General features: G+C 41.7%; 1 protein-coding gene across 1 annotated transcript; it reads left to right on the forward strand.

Annotated features, from left to right (window-relative positions):
- The first annotated feature begins 1709 nt into the window (after nucleotides 1–1709).
- FCRL4 (Fc receptor like 4) lies at nucleotides 1710–25994 on the forward strand. The gene is made up of 12 exons (XM_004027014.5): nucleotides 1710–1881; nucleotides 3436–3456; nucleotides 10318–10572; nucleotides 11657–11911; nucleotides 12216–12500; nucleotides 13325–13612; nucleotides 18162–18275; nucleotides 19444–19471; nucleotides 20917–20999; nucleotides 21227–21295; nucleotides 24013–24044; nucleotides 24133–25994. Exons 1-12 carry the CDS (start codon nucleotides 1851–1853, stop codon nucleotides 24235–24237), a joined length of 1566 nt encoding a protein of 521 aa, XP_004027063.3. The 5' UTR covers nucleotides 1710–1850; the 3' UTR covers nucleotides 24238–25994.
- Nucleotides 25995–26253: the final 259 nt, after the last annotated feature.

Consider the following 26253-nt stretch of genomic DNA (forward strand, 5'->3'; position numbering starts at 1 on the left):
TGCTCCTCCTGGGACAAATGAAGGCAGCTGAAAGATGACAGCACGGTCACAAGGCAAGGAGACAAAGGACCCATGTGCCGCCTTGAAAGCTCTATGTCTCTATGGTTCCTTGTGTCTATGTCTACTCTGGCCCTTACCACATTGATTTTTTTAAAGTCTTTAAGAGAGATGCACTTTATTCACCTTTTTATTCTTCTAAGGCCATGGACATTGTCTAAAATATAGTTGATGTTCAATACAAACCCTAGTTAGAAAATAAATTATTACAGATATATAGAAAAACATTATATTAGAAAAATACAGACCACTCTTAATCCATCCTATGTCTATTATCTATTCACAGATATCTTGATGTGATGGTGATGGTCACGATAACTGCCTTCCATCTTAGTCCATGCTCATCTCTCAGTCCTAGAATGATATTCTTTCAGCTTGAATGTTACTTCCTCAGGGAAGCCTCCTGTGCATCCCCAGAACTGGGTCAGATTTCCCTCTTAGTGGACTCTCAGAAATTACATACAATTCACTTGTATGTAATTTCTTGTTGACTTGCTGTCTTCTCCACCAGAATGAAAGCTTTCCAAGTCTTGATTAACACTGTACTTCTAGCACCTGGCACCATACCTGAAGCACCATGGTGTTTCTTTTTTTTTGCCATTAACATTTTTTATTTATATATATATATATATATATATATATATATATGTATATACACAAGATAATAGCATAAAAAAGTTTTAAAGAGTTATACATACCAAAATGTTATACATACCAAAAAACGTCACTATGGATTTTTCCATTTTTTTCTTAATTTTTTTTTTTAAGTTCTGGGATACATGAGCAGAGTGTGCAGGTTTGTTATGGGTAGGGAGAGCATTAGGTGTTTCTTAAAACACCAAACAGCATGTTGCCCAGTGTGAAAGAATCCAAATGGCAAAAATCAAAATTTAATAGAATTATTTAAATACCCACTCTGACATCCTGACGTGAATCGCTTCTCAAGGCTAAAGCCATCATATTTTCAGAACTCTCTAGCCTCTTGTCTTTCAAGGAAATCACAACTTCTTCTCTCTGCCACCAGATACCAGGCATATGTATTTCAATCAATATATATTTGCCAAGACATTCCTGTAGCAAATTTTGGATTCTAGGACATTAAGTAAAAATGTTATGGCCTATTATCTAGGAAGAGCATGATGAGGCTATAATTTACTCCTCAGCTTGCCTTCTACTCAGATCAAAAGTTGTGGCTTCCCCCGGGACTGATGAGTGAGGATATTTTCATATATATCAGACAAGGTGAGAGTTGTCTTGTGATTGAGATGTTTCATCAGGTCTACAGACGGCCTGCTGGAGGTGTTCCAGTAGAGGTATCAGCGGTCAGAGGAGGCCTTTTCTGTGTTGAATGAGAAATTCTTCATCTCTGGGGAGATTCAGGGACATCCTTAGATTATGTGGATTTCAATAGGCCTGCAATCTCACCTCATCTCTGGTAGCAGAGAGAATAGGTTGTGATTTCCTTGAAACACAGAGCCTAGAGAGTTCTGAAACTAGAGTAGTTTTAGCCTTGAGAAGTGATTCACCCCAGGATGTCACAGCAGTACTTAATTCTATTAAATTTTGATTTTTGTGGTCTGGATTCTCTCATACTGGTCCACATTACTGTCTGGTGTTTTCAGAAAGATTCCTCTACTTCCCCCTTTCACTTCATTATCTCTATCAGCTTTATGCAGAGAAGAAGCTTACTGAGCTCACTGCTGGTGCTGGTGTAGGCAAGTGCTGCTTTGGCAATCTGGGCTGACCTGGCTTGTCTCCTCAGAACTCCTTCTCCAACCCTGGAGCAGGCTTCCATGCTGCTGTGGGCGTCCTTGCTGGCCTTTGGTAAGTGATGGAGAGGAGACCTTTGCTTGCGGCAAAGCTGAGCCTCACCATGAGCAAAAGCCCTCTTTTCTGCTGCTGCAATCATGGATTTTTACTCCCATTTTAGAACAGCAGAAAATGAACAAAAAGGAAAGATAATGATTTACTGGTAGAAGGGGAAAATGATAATAATTGATTTCCAAAGATGTATGTCTCATCTACTTTTGCTATGAATTGCCTATGGAAAATCATTTTACCCCCAAATGGACTTATTTTGTTTATGCAAAAAGAAACCTATGGCTAGGTTCAGTCCCTAAGTCACAGAGCATGAGGACCCAGAGGAAAAGATGGACTGAGTTCTTTGTGAAGGATCAAGTCCTGATTGTGAACTCAGGTAGAAAGGATCACCTGCTGAGGATAGTTATTTCCTTCTCTGTATTCTAAGATCAAACCTGTTCTGATGTTTGCAAAGAGCATGAGAAGAGAAGAGATAAGATGGTTTCCCTTTGATTTTTTTCTTCCTGCTTTTGTACCACTTGTCAGTGTTTGTCCAAATGAGGCACGGATTTCCTAGTTGCTCAAACTAGGGAATTAAAGAACAGTCAGTCTGTTGTACATTAAATATTTATTAAGCATATTTGTCTAGTTCCCACCTGATCCCCAGACCCCAACTAAGGGAAGACCTATTAGTGTGATTGGCACATGATAGGAACTAAGAAGTGAATGGATGGGTATACTTGACATACCACACTGCTGGGCACCACAGAGGATGCAGAGACCTGAAGGACACAGATTCTGCCCTCAAGAGGTGACATTCTCAATAGAACCTCAACGTACACATGCAAGAACATCTGACTCGACAATATGAGAAAAATATTACACAAATAGTTACAGGATAATGTGTGAGGATGTCAGTTAATTTGTGCTAAGCCCTGGCTACATCCCACTTTTCTAAGTTGGATAAATGTATCCAATTCTCTAACATTTGATCAGGTGGAACTTTTATAACTCCCATTTACAAATGAGGAAGTGAAGGCACAAAGATATTGGTCTTGTCCCTAAGGTTTATGCAGCTAGTACAGTGGCAGAGTCAGGATTCGAACCCATAATCTAACTTTGGAAACTAGGCTTTTAACTACTACCCTCTACTGTCTGTCTCATTTTGAGTTCCAAATTAGCTATGATAATAAGTGTTCTGAGTCAAGAGAAGAGGAATCAGCAGCAGCCCCATACTAAAAAATTGACAGCAGCCATTAATTGAAACCTTACTGATCTAATTCATTACAGTATTACTATGAGGTCGCTTTCATGAGCCTCATTTTTCAAATGAGAAAACTGAGACTTGAAAGTTCATGTGGTTTGCCCTGGGTCATACAGCTAAAATTCAAACCAGACTGTCTGAGTCCACAGCCTGAGCGTCTGGCCACTGTGTTTCCCCGCTTCCCTGGGATGGATGGAACGGAACGTGTTTCTCTTCCTCTTGGTTGGAAGTAGCAAATGAGTGTATGGGCTCTCAGGGTGAATAGTTCGGGACTCTTCGCCTACGCTGATGGCTGGCTCTTTACTCTCTTTCAGCTCCAGTCTGTGGACAATCTGGTAAGTCCTTATTTTCTTTGCTCCTTTATGTCTCTAGATACCCTAATAACTATATTTTATCTCAAATACTTACAAGAGTCCCTGTTGTCCATTTCATCCTTTTCCTGAGTGCTGCAGGGATGTAGAGACATCAGCTCATGTGGTGACCCTGACCCTAAGAATCAGGCTATTTGGGGGTCACTCTCTTAAACCAAAACTGCCATTGTGCTGGCTAAACATGGCAGGGCCTCCACAGGAGGAGGAGCTGTCACCCTGCCTGATGTGGGATTCTAGCCAAGCCTGATGGAATGCATAGCATCCCAAGAGGAAAAGGGTAGAAATAAGCCAATACTTCAGAGGGGGAGGCTGGGGCTCCAGCAGCTTTTCCACTAACCATGTGTAATAAATTTATCCCCAACTCCTGCATCCCATGGAGACACACTTCTCTGTTAATAGCTCAAATTATGATGACTCTGAGTCTCCATCTATCCTACTGGTCAGCAAAAAGTCCCATCCTCTATAGGCAGCTGCCTCACAGGTGTTTTGGCCATTCCTATAGCGCACCCTAGGAGCTGCTGGAGCCAGCAAGGGCCTTGGCCCCCTTGAGGTGCACCGTCTCTTGCAGCTCCTAACTCTGCTGTTCTTCCCCTCCTTAGTGCCGTGGACACAGACTATTTCCCACACACCCTTCCTGAGACAAGATTATAACATGGCAGACTTTTCTAATGGTTCTAGAATGGGGAAATGAAATACAAAAAGTGCCTTGAATTAACTGCAGCTAGGGATGTGGTTAACCTCAGAGCCCATCAACTCAGTCTCAAACACACGAAGGCCATGAAAAGTTATGTCCCTTCCTGGCCATAGGGCCACCTGCACATAGCAGGGGCAGCTTCCTCAGAGCAAAGAAGAGTCTAGTTGCATACATCAAAGGAAATCAACTCTCCTTCCCTCCAGTAGAAGACCTATTGCCTAAGTCCCAATGGCCCCGCATCCAGGTGCTTCCCAGGAATATAGCTGGTAGGGTTTTCTATTCTCTTCAGCAGAAACACAGCCCCATTCCCACTGATGACATAGAATATTTTGTCCAAACCTTTAAAGACAGAATTTTCTTTTTAAAAAGTGTCTGCAGAGGCTGGGCACAGTGGCTCATGCCTGTAATCCCAGCACTTCGGGAGGCTGAGGTGGGTGGATCACTTGACGTCAGGAGCTCAAGACCAGCCTGGACAGCATGGTGAAACCTCATCTCTACTGAAAATACAAAAAATTAGCCAGTTGTGGTGGCACATGCCTGTAATCCCAGTTACTCAGGAGGCTGGGGCAGGAGAATCACTTGAACCCAGGAGGTGGAGGTTGCAATGAGCTGAGATCAGGCCACTGCAGTCCAGCCTGGGCAAGAGTAAGACTCTATCTGAAAAATAAAATAAAATAAATTCTGCAGAGATACAGAGATGTTTCACCTTACCAAACAGAACATTTAGCTTCTTCAAGTAAAACATGCAGTTGGGTTATTTTACAGTTTTCTTTTCTCCCCCCAAACAGAGAAAGGGCATTTTCTTCACATTTAGATGTAACTGAAAGATCTATTTGGGAAGTTCTTCTGGACAAAGGCAAGAATGTTTAAAGTTTTAAGCTTTAAAAAAGCAATTGCCTGAAAATCTTTAAATGTAGACAGTCCTCATCTGAGTAAAAAAGGTTCCAAGGAGAAAATATTCTATTAAAAATTTCATAGTAAATAGCAATCCCCAAAATTGAAATTTTATTTTTGAAAATTAATACAAATGAAAACAATTTGTTTTATTTTCTACTTCACAGAAGTTACATTACCACAGGCAATTTGTAGGGCAAAGCATGAATCTAATATTGACTTTTCAAAATGTGGTAGCTGCCACAGCTCCAGGCATCATGACTTTGTTCAAGGCAGAAAGTGGGGAGAAGTAGGGAGACAGGTGGAGAAGGGAAGTGAAGCTGTCAAAGAGCACCCAGTGTGCATCTCTTCTTTCAAATAAAGGAAGCAGATTTTCCCAGAATCCCTATTCCCTAGTCCATCCCTAGCATTATTTCTCTGACATCCCTTTATTCAGACCTGGATCATGTAGGTGGGAAAGTTAATACTTCATTTTTTCAAACATATTAGTGGGCAGAAGGTTAGAGAGAAGAGCATTGGGACCGACTTTTGAGAGCCAAACAAGTGTTTTCCCTATTATAGATTTCTCCTTCATAATCGTTAATAGGTCTTGCTCTGCCATACTCTTTAGTGATTTTATGAGTCATCAGAGCAGTGGTTCCACATAACTTTTACCAAGTTTATAAATTACTGCATCTTCAACAGAATCTAAAATAGCAATCAATTTTCATTTGTACACCCATTGAAAGATTAGCCTACCAAAGCACTTATCTTGGAGAAGGCTAGATAGTAGTATTATATTGGTAAGGACGTTTGAGTGAATGTTTCTAATAGTGAATAATTTGTGTTGTAGTTACTTTTGTTGTTAGCCGGCACAAAGTCAGAACTACAAAACTCAGAAAATAAACATTCAGATTAAAAAGAGCCTCGGAAACAGTTTCTTCTTAGAAGATATATAATTAAAAACAAAATCTCCTCCCAGCTTAGAAATCCTCTCCACAACAGTAGTAGAGAAAGTAGAGAACGTAGGTATTATTGAACAAGCAATAAGCCAGAATATGATGAGCATCACAGACAATCCACTAAGAAGCTGCAAAGTCAGAAAGGAATTCCACCCCTTCATACAGCCAATTAGATACAGCCCATGCATACATGTTTTCAAGATAAACAATAACTAGGCCTCAAGTAAGAGGGCCTGACAGCAACTTTTCTTCTACTAGTTCATCTTAACTTTATCCTGGTAACTGGCGAGACAACCTGTCTTAAGTAACTGAAGGGAAACAAACTTCTGTCTTTACAACAGCAGGTAGTTTAGCACATTGGAGAAAGCTGAGCCCACCAAAGTTAAGTCCTTACTCTCCCACAGGAACTGAGAGAGACAGAGGAACTATCTCTCTAGATGTTTGTATTCAAAAAGGTGGTTCCCAGGACTTCCCTGGGTTGTGAGCCAGGCAATAGTCTTATTTTATTATTATTATTATACTATAAGTTCTAGGATACATGTGCAAAACGTGCAGGTTTGTTACCTATGCATACATGTGCCATGTTGGTTTGCTGCACCCATCAACTTGTCATTTACATTAGGTATTTCTCCTAATGCTATCTGTCCCCCAGCCCTCCAACCCCTGACAGGTCCCAGTGTGTGATGCTCCCTGCCCTGTGTCCATGTGTTCTCATTGTTCAATTCCCACCTATGAGTGAGAACATGCGGTGTTTGGTTTTCTGTCCTTGTGATAGGTTGCCGAGAATGATGGTTTCCAGCTTCATCCACGTCCCTACAAAGGACATGAACTCATCATTTTTTATGGCTGCATAGTATTCCATGGTGTATATGTGCCACATTTTCTTAATCCAGTCTATCATTGATGGACATTTTGGTTGGCTCTAAGTCTTGGCTATCGTGAACAGTGCCACAATAAACATACGTGTACATGTGTCTTTATAGTAGCATGATTTATAATCCTTTGGGTATATACCCAGTAATGGGATGGCTTGGTCAAATGGTATTTCTAGTTCTAGATCCTTGAGGAATTGTCATACTGTCTTCCACAATGGTTGAACTAATTTACACTCCCACCAACAGTGTAAAAGACTTTCCATTTCTCCACATCCTCACCAGCATCTGTTGTTTCCCGACTTTTTAATGATCGCCATTCTAACTGGCGTGAGATGGTATCTCATTGTGGTTTTGATTTGCATTTCTCTGATGACCAGTGATGATGAGCATTTTTTCATGTGTCTGTTGGCTACATAAATGTCTTCTTTTGAGACGTGTCCGTTCATATCCTTTGCCCACTTTTTGATGGTTTTTTTTTCTTGTAAATTTAAGTTCTTTGTAGATTCTGGATATTAGCCTTTGTCAGATGGGTAGATTGCAAAAATTTTCTCCCATTCTGTAGGTTGCCTGTTCACTCTGATTATAATTTCTTTTGCTGTGCAGAAGCTCTGTAGTTTAATTAGATCCCATTTGTCTATTTTGGCTTTTGTTGACATTGCTTTTGGTGTTTTAGTCATGAAGTCTTTGCCCATGCCTATGTCCTGAATGGTATTGCCTAGGTTTTCTTCTAGAGTTTTTATGGTTTTCAGGTCTTCCATTTAAGTCTTTAATCCATCTTGAGTTAATTTTTGTATAAGGTGTAAGGAAGGGATCCAGTTTCAGCTTTCTACATATGGCTAGCCAGTTTTCCCAGCACCATTTATTAAATAGGGAATCCTTTCCCCATTTCATGTTTTTGTCAGGTTTGTTGAAGATCAGATGGTTGTAGATGTCTGGTGTTAGGTCTGAGACCTCTGTTCCATTCCATTGGTCTATATATCTATTTTGGTACCAGTACCATGCTGTTTTGGTTATTTAACCAGTATAAACATTTACATGCATTTGAAAAGGACAGAGAAAGAAATTCTGAAAGAGGAAGAGAAGTCACTTACTTTTGGCAGGGAGAATTAAGCCTCTTATTTTTAATTTGCATTATCCTTGAATTCTTCAGTTTCTATCCATAAATGCTTCAAAGATTTTAGGGCCTACTTTCATGTAGGGTTAGTATTTTACTGTCACAAGAGAGTGCCTTTGAGGTCTGGGAAGTTAGGAGCATCTACCACCCCGCACTCTTATTGTCTGCAACTATCTGGATATATTTCTTATGACAGACAGAGCCTGCTTACCTCTCCCATATATATTTCTTGTCAGTAAAAATATAACTTAAATCCCTTTCCATAACTGTCTAATTGACCTCCCAATTTCTATATTCACTCCATCTACAACCCCTATCCCACCACATGCTCATGCTACATGTACGGGAGGGAAAAATTTTCCCTCTATCTATGTTAGGTTTAAAGAAAACCAAAATATTTCACCCCAAAATATGGCCACCTGTTATAACTAGTATTTTGAATTAAAGGCCTTTAAAGATCAACAGAAGAAACTTTTCCCTATCCACCTAAAGACCAAACCAACCCACCAGTAAGAACAGTTGTTCTCCCCTTCTCTCTGCTGTAGAAAAGAAGAGTGACGGGTGTAACCACACCTGAACAGAACCTATCACAACAAAATATCTATCCTTCAGGCTCATTCATCTTCCAAATAGAACCATTTATCCATTAATTCACCATAGTCATTATCTATTGCCCTTCAAAAGAGTTACCTACATTCCCCCTCTCCCCACTCCCCTCTAAAAATGGCTATGTAAGTATCTGGGCCTTATTGGTATATTTGGGGAATCACTCTGTAATTCTTCCTTGTACATGTTAATAAATTTGTAGGCCATTTCTCCTATGAATCTGCTTTTCATCAGTTGATTTTTCAGCAAACCTTAAGAGGGCAAGGAAAAAGTTTTCTCTTGATCCCTACAGGTTAATTTTCTGGGGCCCATAAATTAACTTGATAAAAGATAGATTAGACCGGGCATGGTGGCTCACGCCTGCAATTCCAGCACTTTGGGAGGCTGAAGCAGGTGGATCACGAGGTCAGGAGATGGAGACCATCCTGGCTAAGAAGATGAAACCCTGTCTCTACTAAAAATACAAAAAATTAGCTGGGTGTGGTGGCACTCGCCTGTAGTCCCAGCTGTTCAGGAGGCTGAGGCAGGAGAATCGGTTGAATCTGGGAGGCAGAGGTTGCAGTGAGCCGAGATCGCGCCACTGTACTCCAGCCTGGGTGACAGAGTGAGACTCTGTCTAAAAAAAAAAAAAAAAAAAAAAAGACAGACTAAAAAGTGAAAAAAAGTTTTAATTATGTACATACACAGGGGAATTTACAAAGAAAAAAATGGCTCAAGGAGGCAGCCAGATGATTGAGATTTACACAGGTTGAATATCCCTCATCCAAATATCTGAAATCCAAAATCTGAAAGTTTTTAAGCACTGACATGATGATCAAAAGAAATGCTCATTGGAGCATTTCATATTTCAGATTTTTGGTTTATGCATATGTTCCAAACTCTGAAAAAAAACTCAAACTCTAAAACCCTTCTGTTCCAAAGTGTTTTGAATAAAGTGTACTCAACCTGTATACCATCTTGGATTAAACAAAGGGAAAGGAGTTTTGGGCTTCTGGGTTGGGGAGGCAAGCTCTGGTGGGTGGACTAGGAAAAACATAGTAAACAAGGGTTTTTATGCATATTTAAGTCAATGCCTTCTCTATTGATGAAAGTTGTCAAGAGTCTTCCTCTTCCTGGTATGGGAGAAGGAGACACATTTACAAAAGGAAATTTCCTTTATAGGGGAAAACTTCCTTTTTTACTTATAAAGGAAAACTTGTGCCTTGCTTTTAGAACTTTTCCTATTTCTGGTGATTCTCAATAGCCTTTAGCTCAAAATAATCCATATGCCAAAGAGACAAATCTGGAGATGGCATTTTCTGGTACCCTTCACATACAAGAACTCATCTTACAGAGGTCTCTGTAACAACAAGATCCCAGGTGAGAGTCTAGGAGAAATGCAATTTCCAACTATCTACCTGAGGACCTGGTTCACTGAAACAAGTAAGAGGGTTTGTGAGCCTCCCATCATCTATCACTGCTGAGTGGATCCTGCCAGGGCTGCCCCCCTTCTGAAAGGCCAATCTGCTGCTATAGACCACTGAGCAGCCACTGCACCCTGCAGGAGGTGAGCACAGCTCACCTGCAACCTGGGTAAACAGAAGTCATCCGGGGGCATCTTAGGGATCTCCCAAGCCATGCTCTCCACTGTAACCCACACAAGCCACTGCAGCTGGGACTGCAGGCACCTCCACCTCAGACCTATTACTCTTTCCTCCTCAGCAGCTGCACACAAACCTGTGATTTCCGTCCATCCTCCATGGACCACATTCTTCAAAGGAGAGAGAGCGACTCTGACTTGCAATCGATTTCAATTCTATGCAACAGAGAAAACAACATGGTATCATTGGCACTACTGGGGAGAAAAGTTGACCCTGACCCCAGGAAACACCCTCGAGGTTCGGGAATCTGGACTGTACAGATGCCAGGCCCGGGGCTCCCCACGAAGTAACCCTGTGCGCTTGCTCTTTTCTTCAGGTGAGAAAGAAGGTGAATTAGTTGAAACTTTATAAATGGTATCAGTTTATCTTAGCTCCCTGGAGATTCCATGAACTGGGGTCTTTCATTCCTCTCTAACCCTCGATCCCAGCTCCTTTAGTTTCACATTTTCCCTCCAATGTCTACAAATGTTTTTCAAACTACTACTGAAACTTGAGTTTAAATGGTTAATATTAATCGACATCCCCACACACTTACACAGTCAAGAAAATGAGTTAGTTTTAGGGAGTACAAAAATGAAGCTGTCTCAGATCCTGCCCTGCAGGGCTTTATAGCCTCATAAGGGAGAAATTACACACACGTAAATGTGCTGCGGACAAAAGTGCCATCGAAGGAGCTCAGAGGTGGGAAATCTCCAACCTGATGCTTTTTATCCCCACCCGTTGTTATGTGTCCCTTCCTCATTCCTAGTTTTCCCTCTGATTGGCATCAAGCTCCCACAGCTCCTCCTGTCCAGTTTTACCTGATGGATAATGATTTTGGTCACTTCCAAGGGCACGGTCTACAGGAGTAGGCATTCAACACAGTCATCTAAGAAAGAAGAGATATAGCTAACCTCAAATTAGAATTATTAGAATATGAACAGCATGGAATTCCCATAAAGGACCACATCCACTGTCCCTTGAACCTAGACTGTGTCTCTGACAAGAATCCTGCTACAAATCACACTCCAATGTCCAGGAAGAGATCCTCATGTAGTTCTCTAAGTGCCACTTCTTTCATAGCTCCTGCTCTGAGACTCGGTGAGCAGGTTGGTGTTAAGTTCTGCTGTACTCTATCATGTCAGAGATTTTGATCACACCTTCTCTCAGCTTTTATTCTCCGCATTAGACTCCTTATCTTTGGAATCTGACTTTGAATGATAAAATACTTGAGTCTGGGATTTATTTAGGAATTGTACCTGAAGCATGTTACACTGATTTAGGAGGAGTTTCGTGAGCTTGGATTAGGAAACTACATCCTGTGGAAGAAAGAAGAAAACAATAAAGCCTTTGTAATTCAAGAGAATAAGGAGATAGCAGGAATGCTTTGAATGACGATCTCCTCTCTGTGTCTTTTCCAGACTCCTTAATCCTGCAGGCACCATATTCTGTGTTTGAAGGTGACACATTGGTTCTGAGATGCCACAGAAGGAGGAAAGAGAAACTGACTGCTGTGAAATATACTTGGAATGGAAACATTCTTTCCATTTCTAATAAAAGCTGGGATCTTCTTATCCCACAAGCAAGTTCAAATAACAATGGCAATTATCGATGCATTGGATATGGAGACGAGAATGATGTATTTAGATCAAATTTCAAAATAATTAAAATTCAAGGTGAATCTTTCAGTTCATATAGATTTGCTTAGTAATGACAGGGATAGGAAACTGAGCATGTAAGGAAAGAATTTATGGGTTACTATTGAAACTCTGGATAGATGAGAGGCACAAATCCTCTAAGAGGCAGAGAAAGTGGGGTGATTGGACCTGAATAATCCTGTAGAAGAAAACTGTGATAGAGGGCTTGATAAGTTTGTCTTGCTGTGTGTCTGAAGTTTCCTGGGACTGAGCATCCAAACCTGTCTCTCACAGAGTCCTAAATACTCTCATGCTCAGAACTTGACTTACCTCTTCTCTCTAGAACTATTTCCACATCCAGAGCTGAAAGCTACAGACTCTCAGCCTACAGAGGGGAATTCTCTAAACCTGAGCTGTGAAACACAGCTTCCTCCAGAGCGGTCAGACACCCCACTTCATTTCAACTTCTTCAGAGATGACGAGGTCATCCTGTCAGACTGGAGCACGTCCCCAGAACTCCAGCTCCCAACCGTCTGGAGAGAAAACTCAGGATCCTATTGGTGTGGTGCTGAAACAGTGATGGGTAACATCCACAAGCACAGTCTCTCGCTACAGATCCATGTGCAGCGTGAGTGTTGGAGAGCCAGGCATCTTCCCTGCCTCTCTCTGCCCCTTGGGCTCTGTAGGCATGGGGACTATGTAGCAGAGATGGGTTTCATCATCCTGACAGAGGCACCAGGCTTAGGCCAAGAAGTGAAGTACTATAATAAAAGAAATACATGACTTCTTTTCTACCTCCATTTTCCTAAAAACTCAGTCTTCCTTTGAAATTCTATCACTTCAGAATCACAGCTGACTCATGGAGTTAGGTTTGAGAGCTATGGAAAACAAAACAAAACAAGAAAATAAGGTGCCCTGCTAGGGATTTGGCAGATTCTAGAATGGCTAGATCTTAAGGATAACTATTTAGAAGACAAGCATCCACCTTTTCCTGGTCAGTAGCAATGAACAGTGTGAGTGCCTATGATGTGTACAGCAGAAAAGAAGGAGAGATAGGTAGATAGATAGATAGGCCCAATAAATATCACTTAGGTACAAAATTATGACTTTTGAAAACAGATGTGGTCCAGCCTAGTGCCATGATGGCCGCTATTGCTATTACCTGTCCCTCAAAACAACTCAGACCTCCAGCCAGGATGTCAGACAAAACCCAAATGCTTCTTCAGGGTTAGTCCTTTTTTCTTTCCTGGAGCCTCGTATATCAGGATGGAAAGCTTATCACATTTAGTGATATTCTCAGCGCTAAATCTGTGGTCTGTTGGCCACAATGCTAGTGCCTGCTGAAGAGTATATCTTGAAGTCACATAAAAAGTAACCCTGCCCAACACCCCAGCTACCTAGCGCTGCCCTCCTTCACACCCAACCCCCACCTGTGGTCTCATTTTCACATAGGGATCCCTGTGTCTGGGGTGCTCCTGGAGACCCAGCCCTCAGGGGGCCAGGCGGTTGAAGGGGAGATGCTGGTCCTTGTCTGCTCCGTGGCTGAAGGCACAGGGGACACCACATTCTCCTGGCACCGAGAGGACACGCAGGAGAGTCTGGGGAGGAAAACTCAGCGTTCCCTGAGAGCAGAGCTGGAGCTCCCTGCCATCAGACAGAGCCATGCAGGGGGATACTACTGTACAGCAGACAACAGCTACGGCCCTGTCCAGAGCGTGGTGCTGAATGTCACTGTGAGAGGTGAGTTTTAATCTCTATTGACTTTATTTATTCTCAGCAAACTTCCCCAAATTAAGGGTGGGGATAGCTAACATTACCCTGTGACTCTGCTGTTTCTGTTTCCATTTTGCCATGCTCCACTGTGATAAAAAATTTCTTCCATTAGAATAGTAATAACTCACTCAGGTCAGAGTAAGGTCCTGTAGTGAGGTAATGCTGGCTGGGAGCCATTTTGCTTTTTGGAGGTGATTTTGTTTGTCTGTGTTTGGGTCCATTGTGTGTTCATCTCCAAGAGGAGCCTTACCTCATTAGCAGTGTTTCTGGGTGGGGCACAGCTCTGTCACCCTACCATGTCATCCTACAGTATCAACTACACCTCTCCTTTCAGTAAATCATTCACACACACCACACACATCAGACCTGCAGCCTCAAGTCCACAGAACCAAAAGCACAAGGCATTCCTTTACTTCATTACTATAATAGAATCCTGAGGAATTCTTGGCAGCCAAATTGTATGTGGGTCAGGAAACTCACAAGAAGCATGGAGAGCAGATACAGAGCCCACTTTTGTCCACTGAGGAGAGAAGCCTTACTTTGGGATATCACAGGTTTAGCTCATATACATCTCTTCCTCCATCGCTGAGAAGCCACACTGGGCCAAGCTATGTTCTCACTCAGCTACCTTGGCACTAAGGAAGTGGTCTTTACTGGGCTTCAATTCCTCCTCAGTCTCAGGTTTAGTTGTATTCCTGCCTCTCTGAAAAAGAAAAGAAAAGAGAAAGAAAGAAAGAAAGAGAGAAGGAAGGAAGGAAAGGAGGAAAGAGAAAGAAAGAAAGAGGGAAAGGAAGGAAAGAAAGAAAGAAATAGAGAAGGAAGGAAGGAAAGGAGGAAAGAGAAAGAAAGAAAGAGGGAAAGGAAGGAAAGAAAGGAAAGAAAAGGAAAGGAAAGGAAAAGAAAGGAAAGAAAGGAAAGAGGAAAGAAAGGAAAGAGGAAAGAAAGGAAGAAGCTAGCTTTTATTAAGTTACTGGAAAGCTAGATTTCCCTGCTTTTCTATACAATAAAACTCCTCAATGCACTCTCCTTACCTCCCTGATTTTTTCTTAAACCCATCACCACCAGGCTTGCCTCACTCCACCAAAATTACTAATGATCTCCATATTTCTAAGGCCAGTGGAAAACTGTTCCCATTTGATTTGACCTACCTCCAGCTTTTGATACAATTGATCCCTCCCTCCTTCTTGAAACATTTTCCTGCTCAATTTCTGGGACATAACCTGTTAGTGTTCTATCTATTCAGTGGATACTTTTTAAAGTTTTCTTTCCAGATCCTTATAATATTTCCAACTTCTAAATTTTGGGGACTGCTCCCCAAAAACAGCTGCACTGTTTATACAAAGTCAGCTCTGACGGTCAAAGCCATAAACCTGAACAGTTTAGTCAGAGGCTCCAGCAAGGGGTTGCTATGCGAATGGCCCAGATGCGGCTCAACTTTCCCTTCAACTCCCTCGAGGCAAGTCTTATGATCAAGCAGGGCCCACCAGGTTAAGAGACTGAGGTGTTTCCCCAGAACTAAGTACCACAGCAGTCTGCATCTCAGTCTGGGAACATCACTGGGTGTAATTCCCAGCAGAGAAGGACTGAGACTGAGCTAATGTCATTTCAATGACTTTTTTTTTTTTTAAGATGGGGTCTCTCTCTCTGTTGTCCAGAGTGGAGTTCAGTGGCGTGATCTTGGCTCGCTGCAGCCTTGACCTTCTGGGTTCAAGCGATCCTCCCACCTCAGCCTCTCAAATAGCTGGGACTACAGGCATGTGCCACCATGGCCAGCTATTTTTTTTAAATTTATTTTTCGTAGAGAAAGGTTCTCACTACGTTGCCCAGTCTGGTCTTGAATTCCAGGGCTCAATGGCATTTCAAGAATCAGATTAGGGGAGAGGAAGAAGGGATTAGCAAAATTGCAAGCCACCAAGGGCTCCCTCGAAAGACTCCTGAATGCCCTGAAATCCAGAGTAACACTGATGGTAGAGGGTGTTTCTTCTGCAGGAAGTCTCTTATTCTAAAAAGTTTACCTCAGGAAGTTCAAAGATTATAATCTCTGAGGAGATAACAGTGAATCTGTTGGTAAGTATAAATTATTCCTCTTCCTTTTGGGGGTTAAGATCATCAGAATGGATCAGCTTCTCCTGATCCAGGCAGTGAACTGGCCACTTCACATGTATCATTTCATTTTATTCTCATGACAGCCCTGGAAAGCAGGCGTCAACATCTGTTAAGGAAACAGATGATCTCAAAGATTAAACAGACGTCAAGGATCCAGTGATGTTTGATGGAATAGGGATTCCCTCCTAAATATTTTTTAATCATGGACTTTATGCAAAATCTCTGTGCTTAGAAATAGGAGAATATATAGCAAAGAGATAAACTCTGCAGTAGCCTCATGCACTGGGCTAAGGTGGGCTGTCTCAGGCAGCTTGAACTGCCATAACCAAATACCAGGGACTGGGGAGCTTAAAAAACAGAAATCTATTTCCTCATAGTTCTGGAGGCTGGAAGTCTGGGATTAGTGCACTAATATAATTTGGATTCTTGTGAGGGCTCTCTTTCTGGCTTACAGAAGGCTACCTGCTTGCTGTGTCCTCACATGGCAGAGAGAGAGAGCAGGACAACCTTTCTGGTGTTTCTTCTTAGAAGGGCACTAATCCTATCTTTGGGGCCCCACCCTCATGATTTCATCTGAATCTGATTACCTCTCAAAGGCCCTATCTCCAAATACCATCACATTGGGGTTACAGCTTCAGCGTATGAATCTGGGGGAGAAGGGCACAAATCAATCCATAGCATGGACTGAGGATGTCTGGGGTAGGGCTGTGTGGGAGCAGGCTTAACCTATGGAGGTGTACTTTAAGCTAATCAGAGAGCAGCCTGAATTTCCTGAGAGTCTAGGGCATGGTGTCAGGACCACAAAATATGAACTAGTATTTCCCTAGACGTAACACTTAAGTGGCAGGCACTGTTCAAAGCACTTTACATGTATTAACTCATTTACAACAGTAAATAGGAAACTGAGGCAAAGGGAGATTAAATAATTTTCCCTGCCCACACAGTGAGTAAGTTGAGGAGCTGGGATTCTAATCCAACAACCTGGATTTAGAATCTGTGCCTTTCTAACTGAGACAAATTTCAATTACTTTCCCCAAAGTAGCCATTTCTTTTAGGAAATAGGGTTACCAGGAAGGTAGAGTAACTTGCTTTCTGCCCTTTGAGTCTAGAATCCTAGGCCTGGGTGTGGCTGATTCTGATTTTGCACCGGCGGATGCCCCAGCAGGCAATGGGGAAAGATTCAATACAGGATGTAGTGGCCAAGCCTCTCTGTCCTTAGATTTCTGTCCTGCTCTCCACCCTACTCTTTCAGCTGTTGTGGCTGGGAAGCTGGGCTGGCTGTCCACTGAATACTGTTTATTGGTGGAACCACTCATAGGTCAAAGGGCAGGTTTGTTGGTATTGTTGAGGAGGGAAGGATAATATCAGAAATGTCACCAGCCACTCCTGGCCAATGGCTCCTCTGTGCCCAAAATCATAGATGAAAATAAACGGAAATCACGGTCAGTGTTGCTGTTGTTCTACTACCTGCATGTTCTCTGTCAGTTCTGTGGTACCTGTGTCTGAGGTCTGAATTTGGTTTACCTGGGGACCAAGAATACATATGGGAAAGTACCATGCCCCACTCTCCACTCTCTGTCCCTCTCTCATGCTTTTTGCTCTTTAGCGCATCACTACAGGGCATGGTATAAATTTATTTATTTGTTTATTGCTTGTCTCCCCTCCCTGGGTTATAAACTCAAGAGCAGGGACTTTAACGTCTTGTTCACTCTTGTGTCTTCAAGGGTTAGGTCAATGCCCAGCACAGGGCAGCCTCAGTAAATATTTGTTGTATAAATGAGTAAATTGAATGAAACCTCCTTTTCCGTGGATGAAAGGATAGGAGAACGGACCCCATGGAAATATCAAAAGCCCATAAGAATTTATTGATTATGTGTACTTTTCCATCCGTTTTTTTCTCTCCTGCCCTTCAGAGCATACAGGCACAGGCTTCTATGAGGAAGGAGGCTGATGCCATTTCATCATGGTGTCCCAGTGCGGAGCAATCTCAGAGTTACTGTTGGTTCAATTGGTGCCATAATCAGTGGTGCAATTTTCATTCTCTCTCAGGCAGTTTGCTGTTCCTAAGTTAGGTGCTGCCAAGCCACGATCCCATAGTATCTCTCCAGGTGTCTGGGGGCAATTTGCAGGAAGCCAGCTTACCAGAATACAACATTAGGATTTCCCCTAAATTGTTAGTTTCTAAAATGATTCACTGAAGGTAGAGGGAGCTGCCGTTTCCTCTTCCACTCAGGCCCTGGTCCACCCAATGTGAGTTTTCTGGCCAAAACCTGGCCCAAGATATCTTTATGAGTCCTGGTCCTTTAGATTTTTCTCTCTTCCAGGGCTCATTACCCAACCAAGCTGAGGAAAAGGCAATCCCAAACCCTGAACCTCTCCACTGAGATTCACACAGGTCTTTTCCCCTTAGAGACCCCAGGCAACAGAGATGGCCTTGTCGCCGCGGGAGCCACTGGGGGGCTGCTCAGTGCTCTTCTCCTGGCTGTGGCCCTGCTGTTTCACTGCTGGCGTCGGAGGAAGTCAGGTTTGTGCTCTTTTCTTTGCCACAGTTCCTGCCCTGTTCCTTCCCCTGAACTCAGCATGCAGACAGCCTTAGTGGCCACCAGGCCACCACTCCCAAGTCTCCACTCCCAGCGTTCACACACACTCATGTCCGTCCCTTCCTTAAGGGGCAGTTTTGCAAACAGAAGCCATGAATGAGAGCTGCTCATATCTAGTCTGATTGACTAAGTCTCAGTGAAGGGGAGGAAGAGTGAAATTTTTAATGTAAAGTTCCAAAAACTTTATCTGAACAGTTTACTTAGGCAGTTTCTTTGGTTCATACAGACTGGCAAGTTAGATACTTCAGCCTATCCTAAATCCACCATAAATGGAAATTCAAAATGAACTAAAGGCTCTGCAGAAATGATTGAGAATAAGAGCTGGCTAATTTTATCCTTCTGTCCCCTCAGAGGCTTTTCTGGGTCTGGCTTTTCAGGGGCTTTTCTGAGCAGGCTTGAGCCTGCCATCTGGTGCTCCAGTGGCCCCTCTGTCCTCAGGTCAGCCTCCCCTGCCTCTTGGAGATGGGCTGTCCCAGGCACTGTTTGCTGCGTGCTTCCAAAGACTTCTTGCCTCAGCCCACCTCAGGCTGGCTTTAGATGCCAAGAAACCTGGTGTAGAAGACAGGAGCAGAACCTTTTTCAGCTCTAGAATAATTACCCACATCCTTCAACTCTGTCTCTTAATTCAATTCAACTTTCCAGATTCCTGACAGCACCTTCTGTGTGTCCTGCATTGAACTGGAGGTAGGGAGCTTTGGACCTCTGACCAATTCTCCTTAGTGGGGCTGAGTCAGAGCCCAGTGTTCCTCTGGGCACGGCCACAGATGCTCCTCGAAGTTCACCCACAGCTCACTACTCTCCAAGTGACACTTTGGTTATATGTAATGTTTCCTGAGGGATTTCAACACAGACTTCAGTCTTAATAAATTCTCAAACAATTACATACTTAACTCAGGAGTGTGCAGTCCTGGCCTCAACAAGTTATATGCTTTGTACAATCTTTTTTTCACCTCATTTTCATGAAAACCCAGGACTGGGCAGGTGTTTGAATTGACTGTCTTGATTACCTCTGTTAGATAGCTCCTGTTACGTGAAGTCATTGAGAAAGAGCTCCCTCTGCTGACAAAAATGCGTCTTTGCTTTATTTTGCAGGAGTTGGTTTCTTGGGAGACGAAACCAGGTGAGACCTCAGTTTCTGCCAGTTCCTTTTTAGTTTCCCAAGTACACAATATGCAAAACTGTGGGGTTATGAAATTAGGTCAAGTTATACCTCTTTGGCCCTGTGGCTAGATACTTCCATTTTCACACTCCATGAATTGGTCAAAAATGAAGCTTCCTAGAACTTTGCTTGTCAGCTAATAGTTTGCAATACATGCAAAATAATAGATTTCTTATTTGATCTTAACCTACTCATCTAGATGGATAATACCAAAGGTTATAAAGTACAAAATATTTCTTGTACTATAATTAAGTTAGACAATGTGTTACTATAACTATGCATACAATGACTAGAGTCTAGATTTTCTACAAATGTTCTAGGTTTTCCAGAGAACTCTATGTTTCTAATAATCTTCTTTTTGCACCATATACACATATATACTCATTAAACGTTATGTCCTTAATTTCCATTTGGAAAATACTGTCATCTTCCTCCTTCTATGTCAGTGTCTCAGTCTTAGGTAAGGAATAAGAGTGTGGATTATGTCTAATTCCTTCTTGGATTGTACAGACATTACAATGTAAAGACATTTTATGTATGTATGTATGTATTTATTTATTGTCACCCAGGCTGGAGTGCAGTGGCACGATCTTAGCTCACGGCAACCTCCGCCTCCCAGGTTCAAGTGAGTCTTGTGCCTCAGCTTCCAAAGTAGCTGGGATTACAGGCGTGAGCCACCACATCTAGCTAATGTTTGTATTTTTAGTAGAGACCAGGTTTCACCATGTTGGCTGGGCTGGTCTCAAACTCCTGGCTTCAAGTGATCTGCCCACCTCGGCCTCCCAAAGTGCTGGGATTACAGGTGTGAGCCACTGCACCAGGCCAACAGTAAAGTAAAGACATTTAATCACTACTTCCTGATGATGAAGAAGCCATTATGTATATATCTGAGACAGGATCTGGCTCTGTCACCCAGGCTGGAGTGCAATGGCATCATCTCAGTTTCCTGCAGTCTCGACCTGCCAGGCTTAAGCAATCCTCCCACCTCAGCCTCCCAAGCATCTAGGACTACAGGTGCATGTCACCATGCCTGGCCAACTTTGTTTTATTCTGCGTAGAGACAAGGTCTCACTATGTTGCCCAGGCTGGAAAGCCAGTATTTTTTAACCAAACAACAGTAATCATTCTAACTATGAGACGATGATTGTTACTATGATGTCAGAGACTCCCTAACCTTGTTTCCAGGCAGCCTGTCCATACCACAGCCCCAGGGTTTTTTTAAAAAGAACAGTCTCACTCTATATAGACCTATTGAAACTCTGATTAAACCATTCAGGCTTTCCAGTTCCCTACTGGCTGCTGACTTTCTCCAAATCCTCTTTCTCCTCTGCCGCTCTCCCTGGGTATCTCACTCTCCCGCATGTTACAATGTTCCAGGGATTATTATGTGTTTCTGTGTCTCACAGGCTCCCTCCCGCTCCAGGCCCAGGAGAGTCCTCCCATTCCATCTGCCCTGCCCAGGTGGAGCTTCAGTCGTTGTATGTTGATGGTGAGGATTCCCTTCTAGGAAGCTGTTCCTGGCCTCAGCCATGGAAAGATAATGCTCTTTCAGCCCTGGGAAATGCCCCTGGACTCCCTAAAGTGTCCCAAATCCAGATATTCCCAGATAATTGTACCATTATGTGTCCAAGAAGAGTGGAGATGATGCTTAGGAAGAGGCATCTGTAGCACTTTAATACTAACAGGAACAGCCTTGAAAATGTCTTTTCTTTCCAGTACACCCCAAAAAGGGAGATTTGGTATACTCTGAGATCCAGACTACTCAGCTGGGAGAAGAAGAGGAAGGTACGTCTTTGGGAAGAGATTCTGGCTGCAAACTATATTCATTCATTCAACAAATATTTACTGAGCACCTCCTATGTGCTAGGTATTCTTGTAAGTATGGGAAGTCAATCAGTAAACAAGGCAGACAAAAATCCCTGCAGTGGAGAGCTTAGATTCTAAGGAGGGAAGATAGGCACTGAAATACACACAGTATACTTTTGCTGATGATCAGGATGAAAATTAAGCATCCTTCTGATAGATACTGTGATCATTATAGTGTATGTACTAAGGTCTCCCTTAGGTCTGAATGAATAAGTGTTTGTAAAATGTCTACTATGTGGTAAGCATTGTGCTGAGAATATATATACACATATATATGCATGGCATTTTTAGTTAAGTGTTAGAAAATGTGATTTTTACAGTATTATATTCCTCTAATTACTGTCAGATTTTAAATTTTATATTGGAGCAAGGTAAGTTATTTGGAATGAGTTGGATCCTTTTGAGGCTTGCTTTTATTTAAGCTTTGTTAGGGTAAGTCTCAAGCAACCTTTAGAGTAGGGTTAATCTAGCCTGATAGTAAAGCAATGCATTTCTGGGGATTCTGCATCAGATGGTCCATTAATTACAAAATCTGCATCAGCTTCTGGTATTATTCTGCCTGTTCTTTTCTGGTAGTTCTTACCCTGGCCTAAGATACTTTCATCTTACAAATATGCCTATCAGTATTCAGCCAAAGACTTGAGGAGAACTCTCTGCAGACTTCTGGAGCTTTCGATCTATTTTCCTCCTGTCTCTCTGGTACTGTCCTGCAAATTCTAGCTGCTTCAGTAAAACAGAACTGTTGGTCTCTGTCACTTCAAGTCAGCAAGGCTTCAAGCCAGAAGCCATGCTCTTTCTGAACTCCCAAGTCCATGCACAGCTTAGTGGTAAACTGGTACAATATCTGAAAACCACTGTTTTGTCCTTTTTTCTCATTGTTTAAAATGGGAAGATAAATCCAGTCTCTGTTAGTCCATTTTGGCCACAATAAGCTGAATTGTTTCTTGAAGTTCTACTTCACTTCTTTAATCCTATTCAGACCCCATTTCAAGACCCACTAACAAATTGAGATCTGTTGCTAGAAAAATACCTCTCTAGGTAACTGCAACCTATGGTCCACTTTGGCTTTCTGAGGTGGGAGCTCTATATCCCAGTATCAGGGAAATCACTTCAAAATCACTTCAGAAGTTCAGGAGGAATTTCTGAGATCTCCTTCACCAGGCTGGGGGCTATAACCTGCTACTCTCACCTCAGAAAGCTAAAGCAGAGACACATTGGACATAAACTGATCCATCTTTCTAAAGACATCGCTTCAACAAATCTTATTTTTTTCCTCCCCACACTTCCTTGCTTTGGTTGATTAACCTGGGTTCTTAGAGTCAAGGAAACGAGCAATTCTCTCTATTTCTTGTATAAATCCACCCATGGCACCTCACTTGGGAAGTTAAAATCTAGGAATTTTAGTCATAACCTGATGCTGAAGGTGTTCTATGAAAATGAAGTATTATACATAAGACTCAGAGAAGGACTTTCTCAAGGTCACAAAGCCAGTAAAGGACAAAGCTAAGACCAAGTCTTCTGTCTTGCTATATTTTCTGCATGCACAGCCTATTACTATATTTGACCAACATATACCACCTGATCACTTGTTTTGTCTTTCACTTTGTTCCCTGAGCCACCTCCATTAATCAGGATCCCCTTTGAATGGCAGCATTAGAATGGCCACTACCTTTCTTGGATTGATTGAGTACATCTTATCTTATAAAGCTATCTTGATCATTTTGCTTTTCTTCATACTCTTTCCTTGACATATTTATCAAAACACCATTTAAGCCAAGCATTCTGTTGATGGACTAGTTAAATTTCAGACACTTGAATTATTAATGATTTGTAGAATGGTTTCTTCACCTGTTCCTTAAGGTTTACATGAAGCCCCTGAAATCATATGCAAAGTTTTGTGCATATGACCATTATTCTGGGGAGAGTACATAGCTTCCATCATATTTTAAAAAATATCTGTAACCCCTAAAGGTTTGGGGTAAGAATATGGTAACAATACAGTAAGAAACAGAGAGAAACCTCAAGTGCCCCAGAGTGTATCTGTTTTTCAGGCTCTCTCTCTCCATAAAATTGCTCTGCTGCTCTGATAATTCTACCTTTTACTCTGAGACCCTTAATTTCTAATATGCATGGTTCACCAAATCATATCTGCTAAACTTACCTTTCACTCTGGCTCCAACTCTAGGACATCATGGCAATAAAAATCAAGAACTAGAACTTGTTAATGTAGGAGAGAGTTTTTCTCACAGGGCATACATATGGAGCACTCTAATGGGAACTTGCTAAACAATCGGGGGTGGTGAGATGACAGTATTGTAAGTTAAGAGAAGCAAGAACTAAAACTAAGAAAAAAATAATCTCTCAATATCTGGTAGAGGAAGGGTGTGAGATTTCTTAGTGTGGTATTGATGGAGGACTTTACAGATCGATGGAGCTTGAAAAGAACTTGCAGAGGGCTGGGTTAAGAAATGGTAGAACAGAAAGTCAAATGCATTGCAGGACATGTTAGGGGATGAGGTGGAGGGGATTAGGCGGACAGGGCCCAGTGGCTCCCAGACTCTAGGGCATCAGCTAACAGACTGAGTTCTAACTGCATCATTAAGCCCATAGTCCAGTGATTCTCTTTCTGTCCACAGCTAATGCCTCCAGGACACTTCTAGAGGATAAGGTGAGTTTCATTTCCCCACAGTTTTATCTCCACCATTACCTGCAGCCTCACACTCCCTCTCGGTTTCCACTTCTTTCTTCCATTTCAGGATGTCTCAGTTGTCTACTCTGAGGTAAAGACACAACACCCAGATAACTCAGCTGGAAAGATCAGCTCTAAGGATGAAGAAAGTTACGAGAATGAAAAGTTATGAGAACGTCCTACTCATGTGATTTCTCCCTTGTCCAAAGTCCCAGGCCCAGTGCAGTCCTTGCGGCCCCTGGAATGATCAACTCATTCCAGCTTTCTAATTCTTCTCATGCATATGCATTCACTCTCAGGAATACTCATTCGTCTGCTCTGATGTTGGGATGGAATGGCCTCTGAAAGACTTCACTAAAATGACCAGGATCCACAGTTAAGAGAAGACCCTGTAGTATTTGCTGTGGGCCTGACTTAATGTATTCCCTAGGGTCTGCTTTAGAGAAGGGGGATAAAGAGAGAGAAGGACTGTTTTGAAAAACAGAAGCACAAATTTTGGTGAATTGGGATTTGCAGAGATGAAAAAGACTGGGTGACCTGGATCTCTGCTTAATACATCTACAACCACTATCTCACTGGAGACTCACTTGCATCAGTTTGTTTAACTGTGAGTGGCTGCACAGGCACTGTGCAAACAACGAAAAGCCCCTTCACTTCTGCCCGCACAGCTTACACTGTCAGGATTCAGTTGCAGATTAAAGAACCCATCTGGAATGGTTTACAGAGAGAGGAATTTAAAAGAGGACATCAGAAAAGCTGGAGATGCAAGCTCTAGGCTGCGCTTCCAAAAGCAAATGATAATTATGTTAATGTCATTAGTGACAAAGATTTGCAACATTAGAGAAAAGAGACACAAATATAAAATTAAAAACTTAAGTACCAACTCTCCAAAACTAAATTTGAACTTAAAATATTAGTATAAACTCATAATAAACTCTGCCTTTAAAAAAAGATAAATATTTCCTACGTCTGTTCACTGAAATAATTACCAACCCCTTAGCAATAATCACTCCTTGCAGAGAGGTTTTATTCTCTAAATACCATTCCCTTCTCAAAGGAAATAAGGTTGCTTTTCTTGTAGGAACTGTGTCTTTGAGTTACTAATTAGTTTATGTGAGAATAATTCTTGCAATAAATGAATAAGGAATAAAAGAAATAGGAAGCCACAAATTTGTATGGATATTTCATGATACGCCTACTGGTTAAATAATTGACAAAAACCAGCAGCCAAATATTAGAGGTCTCCTGATGGAAGCGTACAATACCACCTACAAATTATCCATGCCCCAAGTGTTAAAACTGAATCCATTCAAGTCTTTCTAACTGAATACTTGTTTTATAGAAAATGCATGGAGAAAAGGAATTTGTTTAAATAACATTATGGGATTGCAACCAGCAAAACATAAACTGAGAAAAAGTTCTATAGGGCAAATCACCTGGCTTCTATAACAAATAAATGGAAAAAAATGAAATAAAAAGAAGAGAGGGAAGAAGAAAGGGAGAGAGAAGAAAAGAAAAATGAAGAAAACTAATTAGAATATTTTCAACATAAAGAAAAGACAAATATTTAAGGCGACAGATATCCCAATTACACTGATTTGATCTTTACAAATTATATGAATGTATGAATTTGTCACATGTATCACCCCCAAAAAAAGAGAAAAAGAAAAATAGAAGACATATAAATTAAATGAGACGAGACATATCGACCAAAAGGAATGTGTGGGTCTTGTTTGGATTCTGACTCAAATTAAGGGAAAAAAAAAACTACCTATGAAATACTAAGAAAAATTTGTATACTAATATTAAGAAATTGTTGTGTGTTTTGGATATAAGTGATAGTTTATTGTAGTGATGTTTTTATAAAAGCAAAAGGATATTCACTTTTAGAGCTTATACTGAAGTATTAGATTAAAGCTTATTAACGTAGATTCGGTGTACATGAAATTAATAGATGAAATGATGTGATTTGGTTTGAAATAACCCGATGAGGTGAGGGTGGGTAGGAAGTGGGTAGGTATAGATGTAGCAGGATCAGTCATATGTGCACCGTTTCTGGAGCTGAGAGAAGGGTACATTATGGGAAGAAGAGGAGGCTTATACTATTCTTTACTTTTGCAAGTTTTAATTTTCCATAATAAAGAGTTAAAATATCTATACCCAGAAGACCACCTCGTTATACCACCCC

This window comes from Gorilla gorilla, chromosome 1 (assembly GCF_029281585.2).
Source record: "Gorilla gorilla gorilla isolate KB3781 chromosome 1, NHGRI_mGorGor1-v2.1_pri, whole genome shotgun sequence".
Classification (NCBI taxonomy): domain Eukaryota; kingdom Metazoa; phylum Chordata; class Mammalia; order Primates; family Hominidae; genus Gorilla; species Gorilla gorilla.

Bases quoted from the DNA above. Each gene is read 5' to 3' on its own strand.
- FCRL4 (XM_004027014.5), top strand. From the start codon at position 1,851: ATGCTGCTGTGGGCGTCCTTGCTGGCCTTTG. The intron at 10,573-11,656 runs GTGAGAAAGAAG...TGTCTTTTCCAG, and splicing joins GCGCTTGCTCTTTTCTTCAG to ACTCCTTAATCCTGCAGGCA. The intron at 12,501-13,324 runs GTGAGTGTTGGA...ATTTTCACATAG, and splicing joins GCTACAGATCCATGTGCAGC to GGATCCCTGTGTCTGGGGTG.